Source organism: Pteronotus mesoamericanus, unplaced genomic scaffold (genome assembly GCF_021234165.1).
Source record: "Pteronotus mesoamericanus isolate MK-2021 breed Mesoamerican mustached bat unplaced genomic scaffold, CSHL_Meso_final contig_269, whole genome shotgun sequence".
Lineage (NCBI taxonomy): Eukaryota > Metazoa > Chordata > Mammalia > Chiroptera > Mormoopidae > Pteronotus > Pteronotus mesoamericanus.
In genome coordinates, this window is record NW_026555114.1 from 2,349,801 (window position 1) to 2,369,188 (window position 19,388).

The 19,388-nt window shown below is 34.5% G+C and overlaps 1 protein-coding gene across 1 annotated transcript in view; it reads right to left on the minus strand.

Moving 5' to 3' along the window:
- MED13 (mediator complex subunit 13) overlaps positions 1-19,388 on the minus strand; it is a 99,042-nt gene that overhangs the window by 21,465 nt on the left and 58,189 nt on the right. The window contains exons 10-19 of the mRNA XM_054574856.1: positions 16,854-17,067; positions 15,807-15,888; positions 13,330-13,451; positions 11,624-11,714; positions 11,279-11,493; positions 10,448-10,644; positions 8,585-9,501; positions 4,801-4,962; positions 2,389-2,612; positions 805-994 (exon numbers count right to left, since the gene is read on the minus strand). Coding sequence (XP_054430831.1) covers positions 805-994; positions 2,389-2,612; positions 4,801-4,962; positions 8,585-9,501; positions 10,448-10,644; positions 11,279-11,493; positions 11,624-11,714; positions 13,330-13,451; positions 15,807-15,888; positions 16,854-17,067 — 2,414 coding nt within the window. The remainder of the gene's footprint in view (positions 1-804; positions 995-2,388; positions 2,613-4,800; positions 4,963-8,584; positions 9,502-10,447; positions 10,645-11,278; positions 11,494-11,623; positions 11,715-13,329; positions 13,452-15,806; positions 15,889-16,853; positions 17,068-19,388) is intronic.

The window sequence follows — 19,388 nt, forward strand, 5'->3', positions numbered from 1 at the left end:
CCTGATTAAATACAGGGTCCAGCACAAATAACAACCCTTTTTAATGACAAAATCTTTTATTACAAAATCATAAGCATGTAATTCTGTAACATAACAATATCACATTCAAGCACATCATGACATTTTAGGTGAAACTGTTCAAATTAAAACTATAAATTTTTACACTAATATTATTACCCAGCCAACCACACCCAAGCAGGAGTTACTTTCGCTGGACCCTGTTTAAAAAGAAATGCTATCATGAGGTTCAAATTAGAGGAATACATAATGAGATTCAATATTTTGGGTCTGCGTCTCTTTGGATTAAGTCTAAAGTTAAGTCCCTGATATTTAATTCAAGAGTGTTAAAAACAACTCTTAAATAGCTGTCATTTTCTTAGTTCCGACAAAGAACTGTTTCAAGTTGTAGAGGTAACTACAAGTTATTTTATCTCTAAACCATTAACAAATCAAGAATCTTAATAAACTTAGGTAAAAACACAGATTCATCAGATCCTACAGAAACAACAGAAATTTGTTTATAATCCACAATTTCCTTCTGCCTGATGATCAGCAGTGATCAGCAAACTTTTTCTATAAAGGGTCTATAAAGTACAAAGGTTTCTATAAAGTAACAATTTAGGCTTTATGGGTCACAGTCTCTGTCACAACTACTCAGGCCTGATCTTGTAGCACAAAAGCAGCCATAGACAATATAAATGAGCATAGCTGTGTTCCAATAAAATTTTATTTACAAAAAACAGCTGGTGGACTGGGCCATACTTTGCTAACGCTGGCCTTATGTAATAAATGCAAATTTAATACCTAGGTCGTATCTGCAGACTTGTGCATAAAGCTTGAGTTTAGAAAATGCTTCATTGTTACCATCAGCTGCCTGGGAAAACCATTCTGCTACCAACTTTTCTGATAGTTTCTTTGATGCAGTAGATCCAACTCTCATGATCCCATCTGTCAACAGTCGAGAAACAGGCCTATGTTGACCTAATCGACAGGACTACAAATATACACATACAAAGCAGAATTAGTGAAATTAGTAGTTGAGTGCACATTATAAAAAAAAAAAGCATTTAAGATGTTTAAAATAAACTATATCACTCATAACTAACATCTGGGATAAAAACATCAAGGGTGAAATGGTATCACAGGTCTTTTCCCTCTTTACCTTAGAAAGCCATTAAACTTCTTTTAAAATTAAAGTATCTCCAATGAAATAAAACACCTAGGTAATAATAATGGCACTAGAACCATGTGATTTGAATAATGAAAACTTAAGAATACAACAATAAGTGAGCATAAAAATGCAGTCATTCTAGGCTGTTCATCTATCCCAAGTCATGTACATAAATACATATATTCTTAAGCAAAACAAAAACTGATAATATAAATACACTATGTATTTGCCAGCTCTCCCTCCAATTCAGTGGGCTTCTGATGTTTGTTTTAAGAAGCCCACCAGCAAATAAGTTTGCCACACTGGATTAAGAAAATTTAGACCAGACTTCTTTCCTATAAAACTTTCAAAGGCTCTAAAAATCTAATATGAGTAGTGAATCTCTATAAGGTAATATAATACAATGCTGGCAAATACACAATGCTTCCTCAAACCTAGTTAACTACAGAACTTTTTTCTGGGAAGATTTTGCAGGACTAGTGTTCCAAACAACAGTCTTTGGGAAATACTTATTTCTACAAAACCCACTACAGATAATCTTGTAATTAAGTGGAACATTTATAAGCAGTTTAACCAGCACAAATTAACAATTCAGATTGTGAAAAATTAAATTTTAAAGACTGGATTTCCAAGCATTTATATTGGAAAAAGAAGGTATAATGAATACTTTATATCCCACAGCACTTTAAATTTGTTATCACTCAATGATGGATATAACATGAGAATTGTAACTTAAAAGATTAGTCAAGAATTTCAGAAAAGAAGTAGATCTTACAGAGAGCTAGCATAGCCTTATTTTACATACGAGGAAAGTTAGGCCTAGTGTTAGTACCTGAGGTGCTGGAGAATGAACACCAGGATTTTTCTAAATGTAATTTCCTTAGCTATTTAACAATGCTACCCTTTATTTTAGGGGGGAAAAAAAAACAAAAAAAAAAACCTTACATGACACATGTATGCTCTCAATCCTCCCTGCCCCCAAAATGGCATTTTCCACCATGACCCATGGCACATACATCTAACAAAGGGTCTGGCTCAAATGCTGTAAAGAATGCAACTGGCTAGTATAAGAAGTAAACACCTGACATCAAAGAACTTGACATCAACTTGGGACATCATTATTATTCTGTCCCAATCAACTGAATTGCCCCGTATAATATATATGCAAACAGAAAAATAAGGTAGTTTTGAAATGTTACCCTTTTTTAAACACCTACCTCATATATTGCAGTAAGATCTCTAAAAAAGCTTTTGGCTCCATTTAACAAGGCTTCATTTTCTGGACACAGTACAACATAGGCTATATCTCTTTGAGATCCATAGGGTTCCAGCATAAGTCTCTCCCAATAAGGGAGAGCAAATGGAGAAAGCACCAGAAAATCATAATCATAACTCAACAAAAATGTGGGGATTGGCAGTGGTTCTGGAGATTCATCAGTTCCTAAATAATAAAGACATATTTTAAGAAAACATTTAAATGAAGTACATGACTTTTTATTTAAATGTCAAAAGTTACTAAAGTCATTATTAGTACTAAAAATATTTTATTAAAGACAAATATACATAAGGCCAGTGATTGAGACTTTTCCAGTTAGGAATCTGCTAAATGTTCTTTAAAAAACATTTGACTTACACCTTTCTTTAAATGCAAAAATCCCTAATTTGAATGAAAAAACTTAGAGGTTTAAAAGAACACATGGGAGGGGAGTTTTATTTTTTAATAAATTTGGACTGGGGAAAGCCTTTTTAAGCATAGCATAAAACCTATCCATTTAAAACTACATAAACTTTAAATTTTGGTACCCCCCCCCCAAAAAAAAAACCCAATAAAACAAAGCCAAAAGATTAACAACAAATTGGAAGAGTGATCTGCAATGTATACGAAAAAAAGGTTTAATATCCTTACCATGTAAAAGGACCTATAAATCCATTAGACTATGACCAAAAACCTAATAGAAAAATGGTTAAAGGATATGAACAAAGTTCACAAAAATAGAAATATCTCTTACACATAAAAAGATGCTCGATCTCATAACAAAGCAATTAAAAATAATACCAAACTAACATTTACTATGTACCAGGTACTACTATTCAACGATCTTTATTTATAACTCATTTAATCCTCACAAAAACCATGTAAGTCAGATACTACTATTAATATCATTTTAGAGATGAAAAAGCAGGAATGGAAAAGTTAAGCAACTTCTCCCGTTATCATACCAAGAGTGGCAGAAGTGGAATTAGAAACCAGAAAATCTTTCCTCACAGACTATACTATTCTACCTATCAAACTATAATGAAACAACCATTTTCACCCATTTACTCAGCGCCCTACCGGTAAGGGGTTTGAGGAAGAGGCATTTTATTAGCGGGGATTTATATTAATATTATAAAGAATAATTTGGCAACATTAAAAAAATTCACATGTGCTTTAAGCCAGGGATGTTTGAATTATAGAAAAATAGTTGTAATGATAATGATGGATACAAGGTATGTGTCCATAAACAGCAGACTGATAAAAATATCATGTGTAGAGAACAATGGAATACATGCAGCCATTAAAAATAAAAGACCTCTCTATATGTACTTACCAGTAAAAACTGTATGTGTATGTGTTGTGTGTGTGTCTACTATTTTGGTTGTAAAAAGAATGTAAAATTACTATAATGAACCTGCATTTTTCACTGAATGCCAAATTCTGTATGAGATAAAAAGTATTTAGCCATTAATAAAAGGAAAAAAAGGAAAATATGAGCAAATCTACTACTTCTGTACATAATACATTCTAAAACCATGCACAAAAATCAGAGATTTCAATATTAAGAATGATTATTCCAGATATATTTTAAAAGCCCCAATTATATCTCACCTTTCAGAGTCAATCTGCAACAGTTAAACATTTTTTAATGTTTTCTTCTATTATAGTTGACTATAAATCTACTGTGATACCATATTGAGAGTATTCATTTGCTATTCTTGTCAGAATTAACAAATTTCTGCCTTTTTAAATGAGATCTTGAGAACTTTTTTAAAAAAGATTTTATTTATTTACTTGTAGAGAGAGGAGGAGGGAGGGAGAAAGAAAGGAAGAGAAACATGGATGTGTGAGGGAAACATCAATCAGTTGCCTCTCACATGCCCCCAACCAGGGACCTGGCCCACGACCCAGGCATGTGCCCTGACCAGGAATCGAACGGGCAACCATTCAGTTCACAGGCTGGCATTCACTCCACTGAGCCTCACCAGCCAGGACCTGAGAACTTTTATCACTAGTATTACCTGCTCCTTTTTACCCACTTTTTCCTTCAATTTTGTAAAATGATGATCTACAACAAAAGTGGTGTTCAGTTTTGTAAAAAAATTTTCGCCGTACAATTCTTTCTACACAAAAAAGTCTTACTGGTCAGTCTAATATGTAAAAACAGATCTAATGTAGCTATTCTCTGAAGTGGAGTGGAGAATCCAGTAAACTGAATACTGACAATGTTGAAAGAAAGGCTAGGATTGACCACACTGCCTTAAGTCAAGTTTATGCCACAAAAATATTTAAAGAAAACAAGTGTGCTTATTTAACTTGGGCATAGAAAGAAACTGAAGACTGATATAAAATTACTCACTATATGACTTACCGTAAGAGCCTCGGCCAGCCATTTTATGAAACTGCTGCCAAGTGAGAGGGCCTTGAACCCCCCAAGGCCTTACTGTTCTTTTTTTCTGAATAGCATCCTGAAGGACTGGCTGAAGAGATAGGAGCATTCGAAGTATATCCTGTGAGCACTGCATACTCACATCTACAATCATTAAAAGAACAGTAAATAAGAATTGTTCTTGCTAACACAAAGAAATAAAATTTTAAGATAACATAAATACAGGTAGAGAAGATTAAACATCTTGACATATTTTATATATAGAAACCCTAAAAACTCCACCAAAAAACTATTAGAAATAAGTAAAGCTGCAAGGTACAAAAACCAATACACAAAACCTGCTGCAGTTCTATACTCTACCAACAAAAAATCAGAATGAGAAATTAAAACAATCCTATATACAATTCCAACAAAAACAATGAGAAATTATAACAATCCTATATACAACTGCAACAAAAACAATAAAATCCTATATACAATTGCAACAAAAACAATAAAAGTAGGAATAAATTTAACCAATAAGGTGAAAGACCTGTACATTTAAAGGATAAAACATTGTTGAAAGTTATTGAAGACACACAAAAAATGGAAATATATTTCATGCTCATGGATTGGAAGAACTAACATTGTTAAAATGTCCATAATACCTGAAACTATCTATAGATAACAAGTAATACCTACCCAAATCCCAACAGCATTTTCAACAAAAACAGAACAACAACAACAAAAATACTAAAATTTGCACCAAAGACCCCAAATAGCCAATGCAATCAGGCGGCGGTGGGGGGGCGGGTGGGGCACAGAGGCTGAGCGCATCACACTCCTGATTTCAACCTATACTACAATGCTATAGAAACCAAAACAGTATGCTATCAACAGGAAAACAGATACACGGATCAATGGTACAGAGTCAAGAGCCCAGGAATAAACTGACACATCTAGACAACTAATTTATGGACGAAGGAGGCAAAAACATATAATGCAGAAAAGTAAGCTTCTTCAATAAATGGTATTGGGAAAACTGTCACATACAAAAGAATGAAGTTAGTCTATTATCTTAAACCATACACAAATGGATTAAAAACTTCAATGTAAGACCTGTTACCATTAAAATATATTGAAGAAAACATAGGCAGTAAGCTCTTTGACATCAATGTTAGCGATGTTTTGTCAGTTTGACTCCAACAGCAAGAGAAACAAAAGCAAAAACAAACAAATGGGGCTACAACAAACTAAAGCTTCAGCACAGCAAAAACGAGCTCATCAACAAAAAAAGAATATAAACATACCTAAAGGGAAAAGGTATTTGTAAATAATATATCTGATAAGGAGTTAACACCCAAAATATATAGAGAATTCATACATGCCAACAACAAAAATACAAACAAACATTAAAAATGGGCAGAGGTCCTGGCAGGGTGGATCAGGTGGTTTGAGTGTTGTCCCATACACCAAAAGGTGCCATCCCTGGTGGAAGGCACATACCTAGGTTGCGGGTTTGATTCCCAGTTGGGGTTCATATGGGAGGCAACTGATCTATGTTTTTCTTTCATACTAAGTTTCTCTCCCCACTCCCAAATCAATAAAAATATACTCAGGTGAGAATCTTTTAAAAATATTTTTTATTTTTAGAGAGCGGGGAAGGGAAGGAGAGAGGGAGATAAACATCAATGTGCAAGGGAAACATTGATCGGTTGCCTCTCATACAGACCCCCAACTGGGGACCTGGCCTGCAACTTAGGCATGTGCCCAGGAATTGAACTGCAACCTTTCAGCCTCCGAGACAACGGCCAAACCACTGACCTGCACCTGCCAGGGCTCAAGCTATTCTCGATGCCTCGTATTTTCTTACACGTATCAGCAAATTCTACAGATTCCATTTCTTAAATATACCTAGAACCTACTATTTACATCTCTTTTGCTTACAGTCTAGTCTAAGCTACCACCATCTTTCACCTGGACTACTGCAATTGCCTCCTAACTGATCTGCTTCTACTCTCACTTTCACCACCCACGCAACACAACAGAAAACAGAAAAAGGGTCATATCACTTCTCTGCTCAAAACTGTCCTATAGCGTCGCATCACTGCTAGAATAAACTATAAAAGCCCAAAACATGACTCTGGTGCCTGGCCAACTCTTCAACTCCTACCAGTCTCCCCATCACACAATTCATTTTAGCAACACCGCCTCCTTACTGTCCCTCAGGGTCTTCGCACTGCCTGAAACACTCTTCTCTTGGTCTGCTACATAGCTTACATTCCCCTTCTTGATGTAGGTCTTTGCTCAAAAGCTGTATCTCAGGATTATCTTGTCTATCCATACATCTAAAATGTCACACTCTGTTTTTGTTTTTAAAGAGAAGAAGTGGGGCAGGGCAGAGAGAGAGAGGAGAGAGGAAAGAGGAGAGAGAGAGACAGAGGGAGAAAGAAACACTGACTGCTCACCTTCTCATATGCACTCCGTCGCACCCCACCGGGATCAAACCTGCAATCTGGGTATGTGTCCTAACTGGAAATTAAACCTGCAACCTTTTGGTCTATGGGACAATGCTCCCACCAACTGAGCCACACCAGCCAGGGCACTCTTGTCTTTTCCTAGTCCTTTACCTGCTTTTTCTTTAAAGCACTTGTCACTATCTAATATTATATAATTACTTATTTTGTCTTCTCTACTAAGTTGTAGGCTCAGAAGGGCAGGAATTAGTGGTCTGTCCAGAAAAAAGTCCAACCACTGTTAATATAACAAGAACAGTTTGTGCAACATCGATGTAACCTGGCAGCCAAGGAGAGTGGACTGGAATGTGCAAGTGTGAACAATGACTTCACTGTACTAGTCAATGGGGGCAGTAGCCACCACCACTGAGTGAGCATGTGTACTGGGTGGCCGTCGCATTCAAAATGAGCAAGTAGAGCAATGAATCTGCATCAAATTTTGCACTAAGCTTGAACATTCCTATGTGGAAACTGTTTGGATGATCCAGAAGGTCGCAGCTGTGGGCAACTGGTGATTGGCAGCTTCATCATGACAACACGCCTGCTCATGCATCCTGTCTTGTGCTGAGTTTTTTGGCAAAACAGCAAATTATCCAGGTGACTCAGCCCCCCAGGACCCAGATGTGGCGCCCTGTAACTTTTTGGCCTTTCTGAAAACTAAAATCACCTTTAAAAGGGAAGAGATTTCAGATCTTCGATGAGATTCAGGAAAATATGACAGGGCAGCTGAGGGCAATTGGGAGAACTGTGTGAAGTCCAAAGTTGCCTACTTTGCAGGGGACGGAGGTTTCATTGTCCTATGCACAATGTTTCTTGTATCTTCTTCAATAAATGTCTTTCTCACAGTACATGGCTGGATACTTTCTGGACAGACCGCATGTGTTTCCTTTGTTCAACACTACTTTATAAAAGAACAATGCCTAGCACATACTAGGTGCACGATAAACATTTAATGAGTAAAAGAATGTTGAATTAACACAGACATCTAGCACCTTTCTGCTAATTAACACACACAAAGTACCTTTTATACTTTTACATAAGGACATAATTACAGATTTACAATAACCATACTTTTATTGGTGAAATGAAACTAAACTGGTAGGCAATTCTCCCTTTAAAAATGTCTTTCTTAAAGGAGTTTTAAGCCCAAATTTAAGTGTCTCTATTAGCTATATGGGAAATTACCTTTAATTCTTTTTCCTAAGAAAGAAAAGCAAAGCCATACAGCTAAAGGAAAATAAAGAGAAAAATTATTCCATTAGCGTACTTACCATTTCTTTTGGACCAGGGGTGTAAGCATGAACTTCTCACAAGCGCTTCATCAACCTTCCCTCCTGACATGTTATCCATGAACTGACGCCCATGTTCTAATGCAAGGTAGCAGTCATTGCAACAGTCCCGCTCTTCAACACGTACCCAGTTGCTAATTACACCAATTTTGGGAAAAGGATCTTGGTCTGCTGCTCCAAAGGGTGAAAATAAATTAGTGCATTGATCTTGTAGCAATAATATCAACTCATCAGGCAATTTTTCAGATTCCTTTAGTCCTCCATTGACATGTTCAGCAGAAGTAGCCCTGAGAGCTTCAAAACGTTTTTCTGCTTCTTTGCCACATTCTGTGTTGCGTCCTATGATATCTAGTTCATCTTCAAGAAACAATCCTGAATTGTTTCCAAATTTTCTGTTCATGACAGCACTGAAGCCACAGGTACACCTATACTGTGCTTCCTGTGTTGGATCTGGAATGTAAACTCCAACATCGGCACCTTTGATATTCATGTTGCAGACACAGATACAGCAACTATCAAAGTTACAGTCTTTAAACAAATTCATAACTGATTCTGAAAGAATGAGGTTTACATACAGACTGTGTGCTTCAGGGATAGAAGGAACAGTTGCAGGTTCAACAGAATTAAGGGGTCTGCATGTGGATGGGGTGGAAGCTGGTGAATACAAGTCTGAATTTTCATATTTGACTGAACCTTGAGCACTAGCAGGTCCACCAGCTCCACGAGGAGTCCTTGGAGTCCTTGGAGTCCTTGGAGTTGGAAACCTAGGAGTAGATGGAGAAGGAAGAATTCCTGCTCCACCGTTACTAGGAGGTGCGCTGCTAGGAGGCATCCCAAAAGAAGTATGAGTTTGAGGTGTATAAGCAGGGCCATATTCTTGATCCATTGTACTTCCGTCACTAGCATCACCAGGGTAAAACAAAATCAAACACATGCATAAAGGAATGTATTAGTAATGTGAAATTCAACTAAAAATATCCTAAATGTTTTTCAGTAACACTGAAAATGATTAAAGCACAATTAGTGCAAAAATTCCAAGTACAATTAAAATGTATTTCTGGTTAATACATTCACTCTAGGAGATTACTGGGCGGAGGACCAACCAACTAGTTCCAAACTTATAAATAAAATCTGTATATAATTATCCACACCTAGACATCCACATTACCTATACACTTCTAATTTTATTTCATTTTGATTTTAGGGAGAGGAGAAAGAAGGAAGAAAAATAAGGAGAGAAACATTGATGTGAGAGAAAAATATCTATTGGTTCATTGGTTGCCTTCCACACATGCCCTGACCTGGGACTAAAGCCACAACCCAGGCATGTGCCCCAACCAGGAGTTGAACCAGTGACCTTTCAGTTTGCCCAACCAACTGAACCATAAAGGCTGGGGTGACCTATTATTTCTTATACTACAAATACACATATTTCATTCTAAGATGCCACTGATTATAAAAAAATACAAAATCCTGATTTTAGAGATGTCTGTGTAAAAAGGGATAATGATAATTTTAAGATGCTACCAGTTAAAAGATATCTCAATTTCACAGATTTTAAATTTCAAGTGTGAACTATGACAAATGTACAAATGGGAGTGATTTACAATTTTAGACCAAAATAAAAGGAGCTTTGAAGACAAAGAATCAAAACATAACAACAGTCTTAAGTTCCCAAAAGTTTATCCATACCCAACTAATACCATGATAATCTATTAATCAGAAAATAATTTTTAGACTTTTCAAAAACCAGTACCAGGTACCAGCAAACCAGGTACTTCTATGAAAAAAATTAAAGCTATATAAGCATTCATACTATACCAAGTATATAAATGTATATCATACCCATCTTTGATGAATGGTATTGCTGGCCCTGAAGGAAGCAATTCCAATTTTCCAACAGTCCAACTCTGACGGTAAATACACTCTTCTGGCAATTTGATAGGAGGCAGACATTGGCTTGGTAGAGTTTTTAGAGGTGCGAACATGGAACATCCCACTAGAACTTGACAGTTTTCAGGCTTGTAGACATAAGAAAAATCCTACAATATAAAGACAGTGACATTCAGAACCTTATCTTCCAGGGAGAAAAAAAGCAAACCAATTCTAGCCATTTTTTCCCTTTTTTAAAACAAGTAATAAAATGTAAATATAATTCTATTCTTATGTACATTCTTAACAGTGTCACAATTCTGTCTTCAAATTTGTTAACTACAAAACTAGAATCAAATAATTTTTAAAGTTATATTTAGGGAAGTAACACTGGTTAATAACATTATATACATTTCTTATGTATAACATTATAATTCAGTATCTGTATACTCTACTGCGTGTTTACCAACCAAAGTCTATTTTCCTTCCTTTATCATATATTTGACCCTCTTTACCCAATTTGCCCTCCTCCAACACCCCTTCCGCTCTGGTAACCACCATTCTGTTGTATCTATGAGTTTGTTTTCTTAGTTCCTATACCTTTTGTTCTATATTCCACATGAGTAGAAATCATATGGTTTTTGTCCTTTTCCGTCTGACTTATTTCACTTAGCACAATACGCTTAAGACCCATCCATGCTGTGGCAAATGGCAATATGAAATGGTTTTTTAATATAGCTAAAAAACTAATTATATATGGCATATTGGATGTAAATTATTTTTGTAGAGAAATAAAATACTTACTTTAATTTCGGAAGGTTTCGGGCTACAAAATCCTTCATCAACCTCAATTTTGAACTGTGCTCCTATACTAGAACTATTTCCTTCTAGAACAGTTCCTCCAGGTGTTGTATCCATACTACCATATTCTTTATTATTCATGTTCATTGGGGAAAATCCCATTATATGTTGTTCCAATGATGGTGGTGTAGGATACATTTTATGAAGATCGGCAGTGCCTATATTTAATAAAACACATTTTAACATAAGACTAAAAAGAAGTTAATCTTTTTAAAACAAAGGTGTGGGGAACTTTGTTGAGATTAAAAGTTTGCAGATTTATCTGTGGCACAGATCTGGGAAGCTTACTTATGCAAGATAACGGGTCCAGATTTCCTGCCTTTGATTCCTTGCAGTTGGATTTATCATCTGATCCATTCGCCAGTTTTTTAGATCCAGGCTATTAATAAAAAAAAACCTATATATTTATATTTATCTCAAGTTTTACATCCAAAATGATCTCAAGATAGTAATTATTCATATGTAACTTAGAAGTAGAGCACACTCATGAAAAGTAATATTTTGAATTTGTGCTAGAGCCAAACGTATACTAGATACAATGTGAAGACATAACGCATTTTAGGCAATCAATGAGCCCAGATTAGTTTATTTATTTGGTAACAGAGCAAAAGTTCCTCCAAAGAAAATAACCCAATCTTTCAAAACACTCAGAAGAATAACTTCCACTTAAAAACTATTAAAACAAAAAATAAAACCTGCAATAAGAATGGTTCATAATTAACATCAGAATTGCTTCTTAGTAAAAGATACTCATAAAGCATTTGTCCCCTTAAATAAAAGGCATTAGTTTCCTACATAATCATCCCTCTGATTCCTTGTTTACACTTTTACCTGGTTTAATAATCTCCTTATCCCTGCAAAAGTGCTACAACAGGTAAAACTAAGCACAAACTTCAGAAAGATTTTATATGACAAAGAAGAGGATCCCTAACTAAAAGTAAATTTTAATACATTGAACAAACCAAGTTGCACTATCTCTGATCTGTCGCCAATGCTTTTAGAGCTGATAACTTGGTTCCTATTCGCCACTCTGTCAAAAATATACTAACTGATCTCTGATTACAACCTTTTACCTCAGAAGAACCATACCTGATACATGAATGGTAGCAGAGAGAAAGTATAAAAGTACCAAAGTACCAGGGATATATTACCCAGTAAATGGTACCCTAAAATATATTATACTATGGGGTATAGAATAAAGTTCATATATAGCTATACCTGCCTCGTGTCACTTAACTGAAGACACCAAATGTGCATATATGAGTGCATGTATATGATGAGAGGATTAAAAGTATATATTATATAGGACAAGAAAGACCAAATGTACTATAGAAGTTTCCAAGCTACCTTTATGCAGATGAAAAAGGAATTCCCTTTTATGATAATGCAGCACCCAATTCATTAATTTGCCAGAGACTTGACATTCTAGGGAATCTCATTTTAAGCTTTAATTCCTTTTATCTTCACCTTTCTCTGCAAATGGGTGTTAAAGATTAAATGTTACTTTTTCTTCCTCTTTCATTATTATAGTATTTAGTTGTCTTATAATGATTGTGATGCCAAATGAATTCTAAAGAAGTGGTACTCCTTAATAAATTGACAAGGCATATAATTTTAATGTTAGTTATTCTCTAAACAAGTCAATCCAGGGTTGTTTCTCAAACTAGAGGATCAAAGATAAGGAAAATAATTCTACTTCCTAAGAACTGCAGAAAAAGAATAGATGGCAGGGCTCACATTAAGTTTAATCATACATGTCCTTCGAACACACAAAATAAAAAAACAAACAAACAAAGCTTGTAGGTGCCAGGCACTGTGTCAACACTGCTCAAACATGAGGTTAAAAAATGAAACCAATTAATAGATTTTTATTCTAAAATACTTCATACTGTTCAGGGCTAAAATAATATTCAACTCACATACCACTTTTGGAAAAAATCATATAAAAATCAAGGAAAACAACTTATAACCTTAATCATTAACAGGATACTCACTGTTAGTTCATCTTCATCAGAATTGAAGAGATTATCGAGGTCAGTATATGAGACAGCCAGGTCTGAGTCATAAATTAAGCTGGTTGATGGAGGACGAGCATGACCAGTAGGACGTGGAGCATCTACGTATGTCAATCAGGAAAAAAAATAAAAAATTCTAGTACTGAACAAGTAAGTTATTATTCTATTTATTCAAGCTAGATATGTAACTTTAAATAGATAAAAGTATAATGCAATAAGAAACTGTGATCTGTTTAAAATCTAGAGGTTTTTTTCATAGAAATAAAGTTGTAAATAAATGGTGATACCTTCCCCAGGAACCTCATCAAAGACAATGTAATCCATAACATAGCTAAGTAACTCTATATGAGTATTATAGCAAATATAAATATTAACAATACTATTAGAACAGAATTAAATACAGTTTTATTCTCCTGTTTTCCTGAAATGTAAAGGAAGCACAGTACAATGATTAAATGTTCCAACTACTGAGTCAATTATTTTGAATCTCAATTCTCACACTAAGACTATGACCCTGATTATTTAACCTCTCTGTGCCTCAGTAATGGCAAAAATTAAATGTGATAAAATGTAGTTAAAGCACTTTGCCCAGCGCTAGGCACTTAAGTACTCAATAAATATTACCTCTTAGGTTTTTTTTTCCTCCAGTTTTAGGGGGGAAAAAATACATGATTCCTTAAAGAAAAAATACAAATACAAATGGAAGTTATTAAACTCCTCTTAAAGTCCCATATAAAATAAACTAAAAACAATTTGCAGTTTGGTGTATAATCTTCCAAAACATCCTCAGGATGTCAAATGACTTAAAAAAGCTTTCACTTTCAGAAAGATGAAAAGTTATTTTTCAATGCCCTGCATGTCAATTATAAAGACCGACTAGAGCAGTAGTTCTGAACTTTTTAGACTGTAAAAATCACTCAGGTTGCTATTTAAAAACCAAGATTTTCAAGCTTCACCTCAAAAGATACTCCAGAATGTGGTAGATGGTCCACATTTTGAGAAAGCCACACCACAGGCACAAGAAGGCAATTATACATTCCCTATATCCCAGGGGAGGTCAGTGGGCCAAAGAACCCACATTTCATTCATCAATCTACTTAGAACCATTAACCACTAAATTTATTTCATGAAAGACCATCTCTTCCTTATTTGGATGGATTTTTTTTCTTATTTCTGGTTGCACAAAGCTGACCCTCCTGTCTTTTTATTACAATAATAAATTTGTCCCTAAATAAAACATTCCAAAGGATAACTTCTTCTGCCACCATCAAGTTATACAGGTTTTGTAAAAGGACTAATACACTTTGTCTCTCTATTCCATTCACAAGGAGTACAAGTCAGTCATTTTCACAGTGAAGTCTTGGCCCTTGTATTCCCAGTGACAAGAACAGTGCCAACACATAACATGTGCTCAGTAAATACTTGTAAAATTAATGACCTCAGCAACAATTCTTCTAAATATTAAGGATGGGGGTTAGAGAAGAGAAAAGCACAAGAAAATTACAGTAAAGTCTAATTTATTGAGTTTTTAGATCTGAGAGGAAACTCAGGGAATGATCTCATCCAATTTCATTTTACAGATGATAATTATTTCTATTTGTAAATAAGGAAAGAAGTTTTATCAATTCAAAACAGAACTTCTATCACCTGAACTTATTTCTCCCGGTGCAAGATAAAAAATGATCCATCATTTTAGATATCCTATTTCATGGAAATCCATCCCTTTCTATGAAACATATGAATTATGCAAAGTCAAGTCTACCAATATCAGATTACAGTTGACTCTTGAACAACACAGGTATGAACAATGCAAGTCAACTTAAACGTGTATTTTTTTCAGCAAATATATTGGAAAGTTTTTTTTGAAATTTCCTTACTACCATGAATCTATCATATCAATTATACTAGGCTACCATAAAGCAATCATATTGCTGCTTATCAATGCATAAATTGTTACACCTGTAAATAGTTACCAATTTCTTTTTCACATTATCTTTTCATTTTTGATGTCTAGTATTAGTAATATGTCTAATACCTACAGTGTTTTGTATCACATAAGACAATATTAATGTAGGTACTGACAGACATTTCATCTTGTAAAAGACAATGTAAACATATGGTAACAATAAATACAGTACAGTACTATAAGTGTATTTTCTCTCCTTATGATTTTCTTAATGACATTTTCTTTCTTCTAGCTTACTGTATTGTAACAATAAAGTGTAAAATGCATTAACATATACAATTATATATTAATTGACTGTTTATGTTATCAATAAGGCTTCCAGCCAACAGTAGGTTATCACTAGTTAAGTTTTTGGGGAGTCAAGTTACATGCAGATTTTTGACTGTGCAGGAGTGTCAGTGCCCCAACGCCCACACTCTTTAAGGGTCAACTATAGTTTGTAGTAACAAGCCTGGTATGCAAAATCTCGACTGAGAAATAAAAGTTTTACCTTGCTTGATAGAGGGACTAAATAATGACATAGCATCTTCTTCATGTGATAACACTGTTACACTAGATGATCCATCTTCTACCTGCAAACAACATTGCATATTAGGCTGAAATATATAATTTGCCAATAACAAAATCCACAAACTGCTGAGTAACTATGTTTCAAGCATTCTGCTATTATCACTAATTCTCACAACTAATCTGTATGAAAAGTAAGTAGTATGTTCATCTTACAGACAAAAACAACTCTAAAGATAACCCAGGTAATATGGCTGATATGTAGTGGGAACTGGGATTTCAACCTATATCCGCCAAATTCCAAAGTCCATGTTCTTTTTATAAATAGCTATAGCCTTCTCAGCTACTACTGTTTTTATACTTACAAAAGGACAAAATTGCAAGTACCTAGCACATAGTAAGCTAAATAAAACTTCCTGAAGTGAAATATTTTGTATTAAACATATTATTGTATTCTTTTCACTACTTTACAGCTTTCAATTTCCAAACTTTGTATTTAAGGCAAAATACATATACAGCAGAGTTATCTTGTGCTTAAAAATCCTCAAATATCTGATATTTAATTTTTTAATCAAATAACTATTTCTATCTCCCCCACTTTACAAATATAACATTTTACTATCACTGACACTATAGGTTCTTGGTTCACATATTCAAAAATATCATGTATTTTATAAACTCTGTGATATTTTTGAAAATTGGTAATTTACTTACAGTACATTTGAACTCAATATCAAAAGTTTGTCTACCTAAATGTTCTGATTTTAATATAAGAAAAGTTCATGTACTTTACCCTCCAATCCAAAAACTTACAGCAAAAAAGATCTTTTCATTATGAAATACCAGCTATAATTTGAAGTCCATACAAATGCTTAGATTTTATTTAGTATACTTGATTTACCTATTTTAAAAAATGTTTTCCTAAGTTAAAATGTTAAAGTATTCTACTTTAAAAGGAAAAAAAAATGTGGTACTATATGCAATGCTACAAATCATCAGAAACTCTTTGGTGTCCTTCGATTTCTCTTACCTTTTGTTTTTTCCCAGCTTCTCTTTCACTATTTTGTCTGTCTTTCTTATCAGGAAAAAGAAATTCCTCATCTCCTTCAACAAATGCATATGGATCAATTTTAGGTTCTTTTTCTGCATCGGATGCTATTGCTGAAAGATACTGATTCTTAATTTGATATCGCTGCACTAATTCATCAGAAACTTTTAACGGTTTCTTACACTGTGCCATTAACCTGCATAAAAAAATTAGAAAATTAATTACACTTATTCTCTATAAAAAGCACAAAAAATTTCCAAAACAACTTCATTATCCTACAGTTCTTATAATTATTTCAGGATGATCTACTCTGTAATCCTTCATTTTACAAATGAAGAAATTGAAGCATAGAAAGGTTAAGTGATCTATTGATGTCTCAAATTTACCAATAAAGAAATGGAGCTAAAACTCAAGTCTTCTATCCTTATGTTTCTTTTTACCAAAATATGTTGTCTTTTGGTAATCTACTCAGTTCCCAAGTCCTCAAGCACATTAATCTGACGATATCCATCCAGGTAAAGGAATTCTTAAATTTAACCTGCTCCAGGACATGAACTCTAAAAATGTGAGCTATGTAGTGAGACAATACTACTTTTATACAATTTGAACATTTATACATTTACACAATGAAAATGTCTATCCTTTTCCTATTGCCATAGATGTGTTTTAAGTTAAAAAAATTTAAAGGCCTGATTTGTATCTCATGAAAATAACATTAGACTGTTAACTATGGCAAAATGTTTTACAATGGTAAGTGAAGTTTCAGTGCACATACATGAGGTTTTTTTTCCTAATCACATTGAAAAAATCAGTTTTGTATTAGTCTTCTGGTTCCACATGGAAACTGGTAGTTTATCTATACTCCTAAAATATCCAATAAAATGACAATGGATGACAGAACAAGAGGAAACAGTGAAACTACACAGAGAACTAGTGGAAAATGACAGACCAGAGAAAGCTAAACTCTAAGGCTAAGAGAGGAACAACAAGCTGATCTGTACCTTAGAACCCTGGAAAGTATCAGGACTTTTATATCTTTAAAAACCAGGGTGCTTGGTGAGTGTGAATATAGAATGATACATTTATGGTCTTTTAAGGCACTTTCAGACTCCCAAATTCATGTTTTCTATGGCTTACAAAGCTGACTCTCATGCTGCGAGAACAGTGGCAACCACGCTTCTAGTCAAATCACGCTTAAAATCCTGCAATGACTGTTTTACTCTGCGTAAAAACCAAAGTCCTTATAAAATCCTATACCAAAGCCTTTCTCCTCTTTTCCTAACTTCATCTTCTACTATTCTGCTCCCTCTCTCACTCATTCTGCTTCTAAGGGGTTCTTTGATGGTCCTCAAAAAGGCCAGAAACACTCCTGGCTATTCCTTTTGTTTGGAACATTCTTCCTCCAATTATCTACCAGACCAACTCTCTCACTTCATGTTAAGTCTTCGTGGAAATATCACCTTACCCATGAGACCTTATTTAAAATTGTAATAGGCCCAACTGCCTCAACACTGATTCCCCATTACCCTGCTCATTTTCCCCTCCACACCACTTATCTTTTAGTACTGTATAATTTACTTATGTTTATAGCTGACTATCACTCCCACTAGAATATGCCAGGAATCTTGCCTTCATTCACTAAATCATCCCAAATGTGTAGAACAGTGCCTGGCACATAATAGGTGCTCAGTAAATATTTGCTAAGTAAATATATGAAATCTAGAAGTCACATAGGATTGAGATGTTATGTTTGTATTAATAATTCTATAACACAGTTATCTTGTACTTTGAAATAAACCATCTTTATTTGTTAGAAAGTGTTATTGCTGTCACTGCTTATCTGTCCTGAGTATTAAGATAAATTATAAGAGATAAGATTTGGGAGCCATAAAGGTATTTTCTAGCTTACAAATTATTTGAATGACATGAATTATTATATTTCCCAATGCCCAGCACTCTATATCCTATAAACTAAGGGTGAAACAGACGCTATCAAAAAAATAACTGATTTTCTAAATGTGCTATCAAATATGTGTCATTGTTATTCTCAATGTGCCCCAGATTGCCCACCCCCAAATCCCAAGCCTATAAAAACTTTCTACCATGGCAACACAGTGCTAACATAACTGTCATAGGAGATACGTTTTACAATTGATAGAACGGTTCTGTTCCATAAATGAATATTTCTTAAGAGTAGCTTTGTACCTCACCATATTAGGCCCTGAAAGATTGTTTGCTGAATTGTCTATCAAATACTAACATAAATCTTTTCAAGATAGTATTTCTGTCTACTCTGACATGCATTTTCTTATTTAATACTTAAAATAACCTCATATAAAAAGAAATGGAGAGTATGCTCTCTGACTTTGTTTGGTGTAGAAATGATGTAGAAAGAAACAATTTTTTAAAGTCACACAGTGGCAGAGTTAGGACTGGAAAGGATTCAAGTGTAAGAACACTACTCACAACCACCACCACCAAGCTGAAAGACATTACTATTCTTTATAGAGGTGAAAA